The 16496-nt window shown below is 46.2% G+C and overlaps 1 protein-coding gene across 1 annotated transcript in view; it reads left to right on the top strand.

Annotated features, from left to right (window-relative positions):
- ABCA2 (ATP binding cassette subfamily A member 2) overlaps window positions 1-16232 on the top strand; it is a 233890-nt gene extending 217658 nt beyond the window's left edge. Inside the window, exons 48-50 of the mRNA XM_089675055.1 lie at window positions 3527-3664; window positions 8617-8823; window positions 15456-16232. Coding sequence (XP_089531181.1) covers window positions 3527-3664; window positions 8617-8823; window positions 15456-15491 — 381 coding nt within the window. The 3' untranslated portion in view covers window positions 15492-16232. The remainder of the gene's footprint in view (window positions 1-3526; window positions 3665-8616; window positions 8824-15455) is intronic.
- The last annotated feature ends 264 nt before the right edge of the window (window positions 16233-16496 follow it).

Below are 16496 nucleotides of genomic sequence, written 5' to 3'. Positions count from 1 at the left end.
TCCCTTCCACTGCATGTGATAGTGCTGGGCCAGTAACCGATCACTAGCAATCAGTCATATGAAGTGAGTCACATTCTCTGTCATGCTTGGAAGTATCAAGTATTCACTCTTGGTGACTGAACAGAGCAGTGAGGAAACAAAGGAAAGACTAGTATTCTTTGCTGGGGAGTGGGGCACTAAGAAAAAAAAAAAGCCGAACCCCTGGAATTACTCAAAAAACACCCTTGCAGTTTGGGCTCCCCCAGTACTTCAAGGGTTAAATGCCCAAGTCTAGGGATAGACAAATAATCTGTAATACTTGCCTTATTCCTCGCTTTGGCAGGCTTCTGGTAATCACCTCTTCTGACGCTCCAAGCTGTGGCTGGGCCCTCACCATCCTCACTTACAAATGCAGGGCTATTGGCCCTGCATTGTACTTGATGATGTCACTAGCCAGTGTGCTTTAGAAAATTGCCTTCAGAGAAACAGTCACACAGCATATAGGAAGCTTTCTGGAGAAAGGCAAAATATCACAGTTTATACTACTAGGCTTTAACAAGCATTTAATCCTTTCAGTGTGAGGTGCCCCCACTACAATAGGATTTTTTGTGTACTTCCCAAAAGTCTGCTTTAAAGGCAATTGTACTTTGTTTCCCGTTTTTGTGCAAGGACACAATAGGCCTTATTTCTCAATAATTTTGAATTGGCACAAACTATCTTACAGTATGTATTGCCTCTAGAAACCTGCCAGACTCTCCCATTTTTTTTTCGAGGACATCTCTATTTAAACACCTCCCACCCGCCATGTAGTAATCAGGGAGCGTGCAGCGCGGCGATCGGCAGTGCACTGTGTCCCTTGGACACAGCGGGTCACCGATCACGGAAAGATCTGAAGATGTCGGCTCGGTCATGTGGTCATGTGATCACAGCTGATCACATGTAAACAGGGAAATGCTGGATATCGGCATTTCTCTCCTCTCAAGCTCTCACGCTGACAGCTCGTGAGGAGAGGAGAGCCGGTAATCGGCTTTCCGCAGAGGGGACATCTACACTGATGATCAGTGTGCCCTGATGATCAGTGTAGCCTCAGAAGCACCACCTGTCAGTGTCCATCAGTGCCTCGTGCCAGTGCCCATCAGTGCCACATATCAGTGCCTACCAGTGCACATCAATGCCACATATCAGTGCCCACCTGAGCTGCCTTTCAGTATCACCCATCAGTGCCAGTCAGTGCCACCTATCAGTGCTGCCAATAAGTGCTGCCTATCAGTGCCAGTCAGTGCCACCAATCAGTGCGCATCAGTGCCAGTCAGTGCCGGCTATCAGTGCCATATATCAGTGCTGCCTTTCAGTGCCCATCAGTGATGGCTGTCAATGCCCATCAGTGATGCCTGTCAATGCCTATCAGTGCCACCTATCAGTGCCCATCACTGCAGCCTCATTAGTGCACATCAGTGAAGGAGAAAAATCATTTACTAAATTTTATAACAAACTTTTTTTTTTTCAAAATTTTCAGTGGATTTTGGTTTAAGAAAAAATAAAAAACCCAGAGGCGATTAAATACCACAAAAATAAATCTGTCACAAAAAAAATGATAAAAATTTCATATGGGTACAATGTTGCATGACCGCGCAATTGTCATTCAAAGTGTGACAGCGCTGAAAGCTGGAAATTGGCCTGGGCAGGAAGGGGGTATAAGTGCCCTGTAGGCTAGCGATTAAAAAAAAAAAAAAAAAAAAACACAGGCGGGTGTTATAAGGGGAAACAAGACACAGCATTAGATCTACTTAAACATTATGTAAACCTAGACAGGGACATCTTAATAGCATCATGGGCAAAGTAATGCTCTGGGCCCCTCTACCAGCCTGCCCCAATTTAAGCACCTACTTTCAAGAATTAAAGTATAAATAGTTGATATATGTTTAATTCTATTTATTAGTACTTTCATTAAAATCTATTTTAAACAATTAGAAAAAATCCCATAATCAACACAAATATTGAAAACAAAATGTAAACAGGCAGTAGAGCAGAGGACAGGGTGTCAGAAGGGCCGAGTACATAAGTCAGTGGGGTAAAGGAGGGGGGCAAGAGGGCACAGTACAGGGGGGAGGCAGGACGTACAGTACAATGAGGGGCAGGAGGGCACAGTATAGGTTTCAGTAATGTATAATGCAGAGATGGTCTCCTCAAGCAGAGCATCGCAGGAAAGCTGCTGTCACAGATCTTACATGATCTGGCACTCTGTCACTGGGCTAAATCTGCAATCAATATTCCCCCCCCCCCCCACACACACACAGTTTATGACACTTTGCAGGAGTTAAGGGAGAACCCCTGAGGCAAAGCATCTTAATACTGCCGCTGCTTGTGTGGGCAGGATATGTATTATTGCGATCACATGGGATGAATAGGAGAGGAGGGCTGGCGGGGTTTGGCGCAGTATACATCCCACCCACAAAAGCAGTGGCAGTAGTAAGATGCACTGCCTAGGGGGTTCTCCCTTAACCCCTGCAAAGCTTTACAAGAGTGCTGGAAACTGAGGGGTGCCGTGCGTTAAGACGGCCATGAACATAGATGTACCAACATCAAAGGTTTGTAGTGAACACTTTTGTATTTGTCAGCTTCTGTACTGATGATTTAATAGGCGCATGTAAAGGAAAATAAGGAGAGAGGGATAGCAAGATGAAAGCAAGACTAAAGCAGGACTTATCCAGGTTTGTGCCCTTAACTACCTACTGAGATATTAAAAGAACTCTTCAAAAGAGGTATACGTAGGCTGTCATTGCTGACCTCTCCTTCTTACTTTTCCTTTTGAAAGTGCTAATTACCTGGCTGTCATGCTAGATCTTTGTTTTTAATACTTTTTGAATTATTGACCCAGAACAAGTATAGAGATAAAACATTCTGACTTTTACTTGCTGCATGCTGGTCAGCAGCAGTGATGGAAAAGGACTGTATCCAGAATCAGCCAGGTACCCAGCATTTATAGGAGGCAGCCAGCAATGGCAGCCCCCATATATCTATTATGACAGGTGCTCTTTAAGTGAAATAATTGATCCAGAGTTGCAAACATTTTCAAATAACTTTGTTTTTTCAGCATTTTCAGAAGGAGGCCAGCAATAACAGCCCCTATATATTTCTTATAAGAAGGGAGGTGGATGGGGAAATCCTCCCGCTGTGTCATTGTATTCTGACAGTGGGACTCTCCTGCCATCAGAATACAATGATACTAGTGCTGATCAAAGCTAAATTTTCCAGCAGGAGCATTCATGCCAAGGCAACCAACAGATCAACTTCTCATGAAGGGAAACAGCCACACGTGGATCAAAATTCAGCTGGTTCCTGCTGAAGCAGACACATTTTGTTGCTTGTGTGGCTGGCTTTTGTAGACTTTTAAATTCTAATTCTCCTTCTTCCAGAAATACATAGCAGAGAAATCCGACTGCTCTAAGAAATAGCTACCATCATAAACAAAGCCCACAATCATTAATTTTACTTTATTTGACTTAGTTCTGTTTTTTCTCTTACAACACATTCTTCTTTCCTACAGGAAAGGCACCATACAAAAGTGCAGTACCAGCTGAAGTCCGAACAGGTATCCTTGGCACAGGTCTTCAGCAAAATGGAGCAGGTGGTGGACATCCTGGGAATAGAGGATTACTCAGTCAGCCAGACCACCCTTGACAATGTAAGTGAGAATCCCATGTGTGTCCCAAAAACAGTTATATTAGTTATCAAGATTAATAAATTGGTGTTCACAACACTTACCTGCCAAAATCTGATTTATGTTCCAAGTGGTTCTGCTTGTTTTTCACATCTGTGATGTGAACAAATAAAGTTTAGAACATTGTATACCAAAACATTTATTTACTTATACACACAGGTCCATTTTCAACCAACAGAGGTGTTTTTGTACCCATTTTGCTGGTAACATTTGCAAATATGGGCCACTACTAGCTTATGGGACTGTTGTAAATACCCCTATGACAGTGAAATAGAGGTCTGTATTAGGCAGATATGGTCATAATGGTGGATAGGCAGATCTGTTGTAGGTTAGATCTTCTACAATGATGGATAAAAAATATCAGGCAGCACATACCCTTACTGTCTATCTGCATGGCCACAACTAGTGTCCTCCTGGGTAAGAATGAGCTTCATAATCAGTTTCTCAAAGTGGGACTTCACCCGAAAGGGGAATTTGCACTTTATGTCCTTTCCTCCCTCCTCTACCACATTAACAATTTTTTTGGGGAGCGGGTACCTAGTTCTCTTTGCCCACAACCTCAGGAGTTGGTTTTGGCCAGCTCAGTGGATTGCTTTAAAAAATGCCTGAATTCTTTCTTAGAATGTAACTGGATACTAACATTTATAGGTAAAGTTGATCCAGGGAATATCCATCCCCTATTCCTGTGATCCTTATCAGTTCCTAACTGGGGTGGAGAAGAGTGCTCATTTGACCATCTCTCTATAAATTTAGATCAGCTCATGGGGGTAAATCACAGATGGCGGGACAGTCACAGATGGGATGCTGCTTTTGCGTGTGTGCTGCGTAGATGGAGTGCTAAGACGCAGTTAAACACAGCAGTCTTAACTAAAGCAGGATAACTCAAGCAGCAGAAAGATACAACAAGAAACTCTACTGCATGCTGAATAGACTGCAAGCAAACACCCTGGGAAACATCTCTTACAAGTCTGAGTCCCACTCTGTGTACCTTTTTAATATGTCCCCTCTACTCCTCCTTTTCATATTACTTTCCTGTGTTCCCAAAATCTCACTTCTTTACCCCTCTGCTCCACCCCAAAACGTGTACATCTCCCCCTCACTGCTACCATCTCTCTACTACTACTCTCATCACCTCCTGCTGGTACTTAACTCTCCTGCTGACCCAAACACCAGGACTGGAAAGCATGTGCACTCATGTACATCCCGCTCCCATCTTATCTTCCTCACCCTTCTTTTTCTCCTAACCTCTGGGGATATCTCCCCAAACCCTGGTCCTCCACTATCTCACCCCCACACCAGGTGTCCTCTTTTTTCCGGGAATAGCCGCAATCCCCTCAATTTAATATCGGTCCCCTTGCTCCCAAAAACCACCCTCCCTTTTTCATGTGCACTCTGGAAAGCCCGCTCTGTCTATAATAAGCTCACCTCTGTCCATGACCTATTTGTCTCCCGCTCCCTTGACCTAATAGCAATTACAGAAACCTGGCTTCAAGCAGCAGATTCTGCTTCCCCCGCAGCACTTTCCTATGGAGGCCTCCTCTGGACACACTCACCCAGACCCAGTGGTCGGAAAGGTGGTGGGGTTGGTTTGCTTCTATCCCCACTCAGCACCTTTCAAGTCCTCCCTAACCCTCCCTCTCTATCCTTCTCTTCTTTCGAGACTCACTGTATCCGACTGTTTTCTCCCATTTCTCTAAGGATTGCAGTGATCTATTGGCCTCCTGGACCCGTGTCTCGCTTTCTTGATGTTTTCTCTGCCTGGCTACCCTACTTTCTCTCCTCTGATCTACCCAGTTTCATTCTCAGAGATTTTAACATCCCTATTAATGTCAACAACCCGGCTACATCCCAACTCTTCAACCTAACCTCATCTTTTGCATTAGCACAATGTATACAGTCCTCCACTCACTCTGATGGGAATACATTACACCTTGTTTTCTCCCATCTTTGCACTCCCTACAACCTCACAAACACCCCCTTTCCTCTCTCTGATCACAATTTCATCACCTTCACAGTATACACGTCTTCAAACACCTATCCCTCCAAGTGGAAAACAATTACCTGCAGAAACCTTCACAACTTGAACCCTGCTCCTTTCCACTCTGCAACTGACCAACTCTATGACAGAATCTCTCCCCTGTCCTGCCCAGACCTGGCCACTACTGTCTACAACAGTTTGCTTTCATCCACATTAGACTCACTTGCTCCTCTAATAGGAAGCATCAGGCCCCGACCGTTACAACCTTGGCAGACTGATGACACCAGAAATCTTAAACGACATAGTCGTGCGCTGGAGCGATTGTGGCGTAAAACCAAATCCCAGCAAGCCTTCACCCGATATAAATCTGCTTTCTTAACATACAAGTCCTCCCTTCATGCTGCCAAATCCAATCACTGTCCAAATCGTGTAGACTTCACCTCCGCAACATCTCCAAGGTACGCCCGTTCCTAACCTCGGAAACCACTAAGCAACTTATCCACTCCCTTGTTATATCTCGCCTTGACTATTGTAACTCCCTCCTCATTGGCCTACCTCATCGCAGGCTTTCCCTTCTTCAGGCTATCATGAATGCTGCTGCCAGACTCATCCACCTTACTAACCGTTCCATATCTGCCACCCCTCTCTGGCAATCCCACCACTGGCTTCCCGTTGCCCAATGGATAAAATTCAAAACACTAACAATAACGTATAAAGCCATTTATAGCTCTGCCCCAAATTACATCACCGATCTTGTCTCTAAAGATCACCCAAACCGTACCCCCGCTCCTCGCAAGACCTCCTACTCTCTAGCTCCCTTGTCTCCTCCTCCCATGCTCATCTCCCAGGACTTCTCCAGAACTTCCCCCATCCTCTGGAACTCTCTACCCCAATTTATCAGACTATCGCCTACTCTGCTCACTTTTAGTCGATCTCTGAAAGACTCTCTCTTCAGGGAAGCCTATCCTGCCCTCAGCTAATACTGGAATCTTCTACTCTTCCAACCAGTCCATCCCCCACAGTTACTACCTTTTGTACCACTAGTCCCTCCCTCCTAGATTGTAAGCTCCAAGGAGCAGGGCCCTCAAATCCCTCTTGTATTGAACTGTATTGTCTCCTGTTATATTGTAAAGCGCTGAGCAAACTGTTGGCACTATATAAATCCTGTATAATAATAATTGCCTCTCAGGGGATCAGGAAGGAATTTTTTCCCCTGCTGGAGCAAATTGGATCATGTTTGCTGACTTTTTTGCCTTCCTCTGGATCAACTGTCGGTATAGGATTAAAACTTTTTTTTTTTTTTTTTAAATGGTTGAACTGGATTGACTTTTGTCTTTTTTTCAGCCAGACTAACTATGTAACAACCTTTTGGGACACATAACATGTCCCAGAAGACTGCGGGACCAAAGCACAGCGCTGCTTACACATATGCAGTGGTAAGTTGGCTGTGAAACAGTGAGTCACACCCAGCTTCCCACAGTAAACATGCCAGGAATCCAGAAACCGGCAAAGAAGCGGCCTGGATGAGGACGGCGCTGGATCCCTGAACAGGTAAGTGTCCTTTTATTAAAAGTCAGCAGCTACAGGATTTGTCAGCAGCTACAGAATTTTTTTCTTGCTAGGGTAAAATATCCTCATCATCATTGGGCCAGTTTGTGAGTATGTTTGCAAAGCTGCCTATGCAATCACTTTACGAAACATTGGGGAGAGAGATATCATATTACCCCTGTACAAATCATTAGTAAGACCTCATCTGGAATATGCAGTTCAATCTTGGGCACCAATTCACAAAAAAAAACATTGGGGAACAGGAGAAAGTACAGAGAAGGGCAACCAGACTGATAAGAGGCATGGAGGAGCTCAGCTATAAGGAAAGATTAGAGGAACTGAATTTATTCTCTCTTGAGAAGAGGAGATTAAGGGGGGATATGATCAACATGTATAAATACATCAGTGGTTCATATAGTGAACTCGGTGTAGAGCTATTCACCCTGAGGTCATCACAGAGGACAAGGGGGCACTCTTTACGTCTGGAGGAAAGGAAATTTAATCTCCTAAAACCAAGGTTTCTTCACAGTGAGAGCTGTGAAAATGTGGAATAGACTCTCTCAAGAGTTGGTTCTGGCCAGCTCAGTGGATTGCTTTAAAAAAGGCCTGGATTCTTTCCGAAATTTACAGGATATAACTGGATACTAACATTTATAGGTTAAGGTGATCCAGGGAATATCCTATTGCCTCTCGGGGGATCAGGAAGGAATCTTTTTTCCCTTCAGGAGCAAATTGGATCGTGCTTTGCTGGGGTCTTTTTTTTTGCCTTCCTCTGGATCAACTGTGGGTATAGGATTATAACTTTTTTGTTTGATGGTTGAACTGGATGGACTTTTGTCTTTTTTCAGCCAGACTAACTATGTAACTATGGTTAAAAGAAATGTTTGCATATGTAAGGTGGTGGGGGCATTGTCGGACTCTCATTCTAAAAATACAAGTTGTCTGGCTGTCAAAATAGAAGCTGCCTGGAGTCACCAACCTGGAACAAGTAAAAGAGAAGTAGTTCTGAATTCACCTTGACTTTCTTCATCTGTCTACCTCCAGGTCCGTTTCTAATACATAATTAGACCCAAGTATCTAGTATTTCCAGGAGGTCAACAATTGCAGCCTCTGTACTTCTCAGTATAGGTTCCCCTTGCAATAAACCTGTACAAAGAGAATTATGTAAATTGTCAGTTCTAGTTTTGCTTGGTGTCATTCACTGACCCATTAAGCAGATAAAGTCGTTAGAAGTGCATCTCACTCGTTTGAGGCCAGTGACTCCAAGCCCATTAAAGCAATTAGATCAACAAGCTAGACAGACAGGTAAATAGCATATACAACAGGAAAAGATGGCTTATATCCTTCTCAGTAAAAGTGTCCCTTAATGCTATGTTCTTTACCTACTCAGGTGTTTGTGAACTTTGCAAAGAAGCAGAGCGACAACCTAGAGCAACAGGAGGCCAATCCCGCTTGTGCTGTCCCCTCCCCTATGGAACGAGTGCTGAGTCTCCTGCGACCCCGGACCACACCCACAGAGCTGCGGGCCCTCGTGGTGGAGGAGCCTGAAGATCTAGAGACAGATGATGAGGGACTCATCAGCTTTGAGGAGGAAAGGGTAAGAGTGGGGACAGGTCTAATAATTCCTACTTCTACAGTTGTGCATAAAAACCAGTAGAAGACAAAATGCAGATTGTGTTAAAGGAGAAGTTCTGTAACATGTTAGATGATGCCCCCTGAATATAGGTGTGACATGTAAAATATTCTGAAAGGACTGCCCCCCCCCCCGATCCCCGGTTGTGACAGCTATCAAAATTTTTTTTAAAACATGGCCGTGTGGAGCTCTACCTACTCGGTTGCATCACTCATTCACAGTATTCTGTGAATGGGAAAACTACAAGTTTTTTCATTTTTACAAATTTGTTTTATCATTTTGTTATATTGTTAGATGTACATTTATTTATATATCATACCACTGAATTACTTCATTGTTATTATATACACGTCATTGTTTTTTGGGGGTTTTTTTTGCACTAATGATGCCATGTAACATTTAGCGCTGCACTTTGTTCATTTTTACATTTTGTGGGATTTGTTGTCACTGTCTTTTTGTGCTAGCGGCTTTCTGTATCAGCGCTCGCCACATATCTGCATTTATCGCAAGTTCTGACAGCCTTTGCTGTTGTCATATTGTAGTTCTCAATTAACTACCATGGTGCTGGTGGGGGGGGGGGGGGGGGGGTGGAAGAGAAGGATTTTCCCTCGCTTTAGAAAAATTTAATTTCCTGTTGTGTCTCTAGGACAGATAGTCAGGGGAAATCTAACCCTGCTCCTTTAAACACTTTAAATAGTTAGTTTGGACTGAGCTGGTCCAAGAGAACAAATTTTGGAGCTTAGTGGACATGTGAGGTCCCCACGTTGGATGATGATTGGTGGAGAAGGGTTTAAATTCCAGACTAGGAGAAGTTCCTTTTTCTGGTCTGAGTTTACCAGCACTCATTGGAGAAGTTAATTTTGGGTATATGGATCCCTGATTATTCATCTGAGAGATCAGAATCAATGCTACTATAGCAGTAGCTTTCTGGTGAGTTCATAGCCATAAGCGGTGGGGGATTCTATCACTGGATTTTATAGCACTTTTTTGGATTTTCAGCATTGGTATTGCTGTGATTTGTAGTGCCACGGGCACTTTTTTTTAAATTATTTTTTCATTTTTACTGATTTTTTTTTATCATTTTGTTATATTATTGGATGGCCATTTATGTATCATACCACTGAATCACTTCATTATTTTTATTATATACACTTCATTGTTTGTTTTTATTTTGCACTAATGATGCTATTTAACATTTAGTGCTGCACTTTGTTCATTTTTATGTTTTGTGGGATTTGTTGTCACAGTCTTTTTGTGCTAGCGGCTTTGTATCAGCGCTCGCCAGATATCTGCATTTATCACAAGTTCTGACAGCCTTTGCTGCTGTCAGCTTGTAGTTCTCAATTTACTACCATGGTGCTGTTGGGGGGAGAGGAGGATTTTCCCTCGCTTTGGATACTAACATTTATAGGTAAAGATGATCTAGGGAATATCCGATCTGGGAGGAATTTTTTTTTCCCAGCAGGAGCAAAGTGGATCATGCTTTGTTGGTGTTTTTTTGCCTTCTTCTGGATCAACTGTGGGTGTAGGATTATAACTTTTTTTTTTTTCTAAGGTTGAACTGGATGGACTTTGGTCTTTTTTCAGCCAACCTAACTATGTAACTATTTCCTGTTGTGTCTCTAGGACAGATAGTCAGGGGAAATCTCACCCTGCTCCTTTAAATAGTTAGTTTGGGCCAATCTGGTCCAAGAGAATAAATTTCCTTCACTGATCTGTGCACGAGCTGTATGAAATATATGTAGCATCAGCTACAGTACAGATACAGTAGTGCCATGTTCCAGCAGCAGTAAGGGGACCTTCAGAGCGGCGGGTGGATGATATCATGATCTCCACCTCAGCCAGTCAGAGAAAGCATTGTATTCAATAACAGTATAAAAGGATTCCTGTGAATGGCTGAGCAGCATCCAGGAACAGGACGGGAAGTCGTAATACAGCTGCCGAACACAGCCCTGTATACTGTATGTAGCTAGTTTTATACAGTTCTGACAGTGGACCAGGGGCAGACTGACAACTCATGGGGCCCCCGGGCAATAGGGGATCATGCGGCCCCTGTGTCATCACCCACACCCGAAAAAGCCAATGAAAGGTACCAGGGGCATCTCATGGGGCCCCCTACTGACCCCAGGCCCTCGGGCAGTGCCCGACTGCTCGAATGGTCAGTCCGTCCCTGCAGTGGACATGTTTTGGTAAAGGACATAGTTCGTTTGGACCAAACAAACTATTTAAGTTAAATGAAACCTAGAATTAGTCAAACTCCTGAATAAGCTATTTTCTGTTGCTTAAAGCAGAGCTCCACCCAAAAGGGGAGGTTCCGCTTTAACGACTGCTCCCCCGCTCCCCATTAAGAATTGGCACCTTTTGGTGAGCGGCTCCCTCCCTGTAGTCTTTTGGGACACGTGACAAGTCCCAGAAGACTACAGGACCATTGCTACTCGCGCATGCACAGTGGGTGCCCGGCTGTCAAGCCACAAGCCATCACAGCTGGGTGCCCACAGTGAAGATGCCGGCCTCCTGGAATACAGGACGGCCGGTGAAACGAGCTGCGGGGGACGCACCACGGGACAGGTAAGTGGTTGTTTTTTAAAAGTCAGCAGCTACAGTTTTTGTAGCTGCTCACTTATTTTTTGATAGGTCAAGCGGAACTTTGTAACACCCCTGATAGTATTTTTCAATGATACATCACTATAGACCAGTGGTCTCCAAACTGCGGCCCTTTGCTTGCTTTTATCCGGCCCTCAGGGCATTATTGTCAGGAATGGACTGGCCAGCAATAGTGGGACTCACCTGCCTTGTGAGCTGCAGTACCAGGGCTGGCCAGCGGGTGCTCCCAGCAATCAGAGACTCAACCTTGCAGCCAGTCAAACACCTGGAACTAATTATACTGGTGTATTTAAGGGACATTCAGACCTGCAGACTCTGCCTTGGTGTTGTGTTTTTCCTGGGCCCTGTATCTTGTTCCTGCATCCTGCTCCTGTTCCTGTCTTGTTGCTGACCCGGCTTGATTCTGACCTCTGCTGACTTCTCCTGTTCTGATCCCTGGCTTGTGACCCCGACCTTTCTCTGCCTGACCCCCTGTACCTACCTGCCTGTTAGTTACTGTACCCTGCTCGTGACCTGACTATTCTCCGCTTGCTCCCCCTGTACCTACCTGCCCGATTGATATTGACCCGGCCTGCCTGACGACGCTTGCATTGTATGTACTGTTATCTGTGGGTGGTTTGGTTTGGTTCGTTTGCACTGTGTTATGTTTTAGTATTGCACTGCGTTTATGTTTGTATTGTTAGTGTTAATAAATTGTTTATAACTTATCGGAAGTCTGCATTTCCCTGCGTCAGTCGCACACCTCTGGTTATACCCGGGAGCCCTGACATTACACCAAGGCCAATCCTGACCAGAAGTGGCTGCACAGGGAAGCCATCTTGGTTTGTTGATGGGAAGGATGGATCTGGATGAGGTTGCGTATTTATATCTGCTAGTGTTTGATGACAGGGAGTATGCTTATCAAACTCTGAAGGAGTATACCCGGGATGAACTGCTAGAATGTATACGGCTCGCTCATGTTCTAGTAGATCAGGGCACAGAGTTCTCTGAGGTGCAGCCATTGATTGAGGTTTGTGCTGAGTTGGTTTCATCTGGTTCCCCCGAATGCAGGGATGAATTTTTGCCACCATTTAGTGCAGACCAGGTAGAGTCCCTGGTCTGGTTATTAGAGGATGATGTGGGTTACTTTCTGGAGCGTTATTCCACATGTTCACCACAGGTACTAAGAGATTGTATAAACGCAGTGCAGTCTTTGGTCAGACAGGCTTTGTGTAAGCTCAGCTTTGTTCAACCCATACTGCAGACATGGACAGATTTGTTACACCCAGCCTCAGTCAGCTTACAAAGACCCAGTCCTGCTTCTAATCTATTTCCTCAAAGCTCTACTCCTGTATTCCCAACAGCTCCTCCAGTTACAGCCCAGTATACTTGGCTATCTACCGCATGTCAGTACCCTGTTCCCACTCGCTGCACCTATCCTGCCTTTAACCCTGTAAAGAAGCCCTCTGTAGCGACTGTTCCTTCCCCTGTTCCATCCTCCAGCTCTTCTCTGTCTCCAGCTGCTCCATTCATTTGCAGACCTGCGTTTACTTGCAGTGCCCCAGTAGTTAAAACCAGAAAAAAGCGAAAATTCTTTCCAACCAATACCATCCTGCCAGTATCCAAACCGGTGAGCCTACCGTCTGAGAACCTGCCTTCCGTGGTTCAGCCTGAAGCCTCTACTCAGCCTGAAGCCTCTACTCAGCCTGAAGCCTCTACTCAGCCTGAAGCCTCTACTCAGCCTGAAGCCTCTACTCAGCCTGAAGCCTCTACTCAGCCTAAAGCCTCTACTCAGCCTAAAGCCTCTACTCAGCCTAAAGCCTCTACTCAGCCTAAAGCCTCTACTCAGCACAATGAACTGATCCAGGCTGATGATCCTATTAGGCCAGTTGACTCGATGCCCGCTGTTGATCCAGATGATCCGGTACCTGATCCGGTGCCCGCTGTCGTGCCAATTGACTCGGTGCCCACTGCCTTGCCAGACGACTCGGTGCCCGCAGTTCCGCCAGACGACTCGGTGCCCGCAGTTCCGCCAGACGACTCGGTGCCCGCAGTTCCGCCAGACGACTCGGTGCCCGCAGTTCCGCCAGACGACTCGGTGCCCGCAGTTCCGCCAGACGACTCGGTGCCCGCAGTTCCGCCAGACGACTCGGTGCCCGCAGTTCCGCCAGACGACTCGGTGCCCGCAGTTCCGCCAGACGACTCGGTGCCCGCAGTCTTGCCAGACGACTCGGTGCCCGCAGTCTTGCCAGACGACTCGGTGCCCGCAGTCTTGCCAGACGACTCGGTGCCCGCAGTCCCGCCAGACGACTCGGTGCCCGCAGTCCCGCCAGACGACTCGGTGCCCGCAGTCCCGCCAGACGACTCGGTGCCCGCAGTTCCGCCAGACGACTCGGTGCCCGCAGTCTTGCCAGACGACTCGGTGCCCGCAGTTCCGCCAGACGACTCGGTGCCCGCAGTCTTGCCAGACGACTCGGTGCCCGCAGTCTTGCCAGACGACTCGGTGCCCGCAGTCCCGCCAGACGACTCGGTGCCCGCCGCCCCGCCTGGGGGCCCGGTGCCCGTCGCCCCGCCTGGGGGCCCGGTGCCCGTCGCCCCGCCTGGGGGCCCGGTGCCCGTCGCCCCGCCTGGGGGCCCGGTGCCTGCTGCTTCACCTGGTAATCCGATGTGCTTCTGCCCGGAGTCCAGCCCGGTGTGCCTCTGCCCGGAGTCCAGCCCGGTGTGCCTCTGCCCGGAGTCCAGCCCGGTGTGCCTCTGCCCGGAGTCCAGCCCGGTGTGCCTCTGCCCGGAGTCCAGCCCGGTGTGCCTCTGCCCGGAGTCCAGCCCGGTGTGCCAGTTTTTGATATCCCGCCAGTTACCAGACCCGGGCGGTGGAACATTTTGCCCAGCTAGGACTGTTTGGAGCGTCCTGAGGCCGCTCCTTGAGGGGGGGGTACTGTCAGGAATGGACTGGCCAGCAATAGTGGGACTCACCTGCCTTGTGAGCTGCAGTACCAGGGCTGGCCAGCGGGTGCTCCCAGCAATCAGAGACTCAACCTTGCAGCCAGTCAAACACCTGGAACTAATTATACTGGTGTATTTAAGGGACATTCAGACCTGCAGACTCTGCCTTGGTGTTGTGTTTTTCCTGGGCCCTGTATCTTGTTCCTGCATCCTGCTCCTGTTCCTGTCTTGTTGCTGACCCGGCTTGATTCTGACCTCTGCTGACTTCTCCTGTTCTGATCCCTGGCTTGTGACCCCGAACATTCTCTGCCTGACCCCCTGTACCTACCTGCCTGTTAGTTGCTGTACCCTGCTCGTGACCCGACTATTCTCCGCTTGCTCCCCCTGTACCTACCTGCCCGATTGATATTGACCCGGCCTGCCTGACGACGCTTGCACTGTATGTACTGTTATCTGTGGGTGGTTTGGTTCGTTTGCACTGTGTTATGTTTTAGTATTGCACTGCGTTTATGTTTGTATTGTTAGTGTTAATAACTTATCGGAAGTCTGCGTTTCCCTGCGTCAGTCGCACACCTCTGGTCATACCGGGAGCCCTGACAATTATTCTCCCCACCATCAGCAACAGTGGGGCATAGTTTCCGCCACTGACACCAACAATAGGGCAATTTTCCTTCCACTGACAACAATAATGGGGCATTATTTTTCCCACTGACACCAGTGATGAGGTACTATTCCTTTTACTGACAACAATAATGAGGCATTATTTCTCCCAGTGACACAATGCAAAGGATTAATCCCTTAAATTCCACAGTGAGTATAACAAGCATGCTTTACTGCATAGACAGACTGATTTTTACTGTTGTGGGTTTAATAACACTTTAATTCAATGCAAAAAAAAAACCCTGTCTGGAGTTTTAACCATTTTCTACTTTTAAACTGTACAAAAAATGTTTTGGCTGTACATCCACTATAGTGTTACTTGGTCATTTTAGGACGAAGTGTCCTTTTTACTAATGATATGCACAGATACTTTAATCTAACAATGGTTTTATCCATTTTTTTTTCCCCAGGCCCAGTTATCTTTCAACACAGACACACTTTGCTAAGAAGGGAATCCTTTCTGCTCTACACAACAACCACCCAATACGCTGCAGACCACTGCCCATTTTTACAACAGCCCCAAAGCAAGCCTGGGGTAGCGGGTTAAAGGAATGATGTACTGGACGGTCGTGCTTGTCACATACACATGCTGACCTGGTCTTGGATGCCTGCAATACCACTGATCATGCAATGGGGTGCCCTGTTCTGAAACGGACTGATAGAGCAAGCTCCCACAGCTGCTTGAAAAAAAACTAAACCGGGGCTGCAATACTGCCACAGACTGAGGCCCCTGCTCCTGAAGATGGCCGACACTCCAGTCGCTGCCGGTTGTTACTGAACTGACAAGACTTGCCTTAGCAGAGGATTATTTTACACGACCATGTTTCGGGAATGTATAATAAAGTCGTACTGCAGCCTCCTCAATGCACCATTATTTTCAGGACATGGCGGCAGACGTGGTGCTCTGCTCTGTGGGCATTACATCCGTTTTTGTTTTTTTTTGCTACTTCTTGTGCTGACTCCGCCCCATCTGTGTGCAATATTATGTGCCAACCATTGTATATAGTGTCACTGCAGAGGGTGCTCACAGCCAGCAGAAACCCTTGTGAGCATTTTAGGAACTGCACTGCCAAAAAGAGAGAAAAAAAAATTATTAATGGGAGATGTATGTGTGTATATAATGCTTTATTTTGTGTTTTTCCTTTTTCAAAAATCGCAAATGAAAATGACCAAATATGTGCATTTTATCTGGCGTTTGTCTTGTTTTTTTTTTGGAACAATATGTATTTCTATACATAGCAACTGGCTTGGGAGAACTGCATACAAAGCTGCTAGTGGTGCACCGATATGAAAATTCTGGTAACGAAAATTCAAAAATGCACTTGACCGAAATGCGCAGTTTTTAAAAATGAATATATATTTTTTGGTAAAAATACACTAATAGAAGCAATATATACCCCATTTATTTTTGTAAAATATGAAAGAGGATGTAAACAGATACCCAACATGTC

The sequence above is a fragment of the Staurois parvus genome, unplaced genomic scaffold (assembly GCF_062004578.1).
Source record: "Staurois parvus isolate SC_StPar_1 unplaced genomic scaffold, SC_StPar_1.0 ptg000154l, whole genome shotgun sequence".
Classification (NCBI taxonomy): domain Eukaryota; kingdom Metazoa; phylum Chordata; class Amphibia; order Anura; family Ranidae; genus Staurois; species Staurois parvus.
Note: the sequence above shows the minus strand (reverse complement) of the source record. Positions and strands in the feature narration are given on the sequence as shown.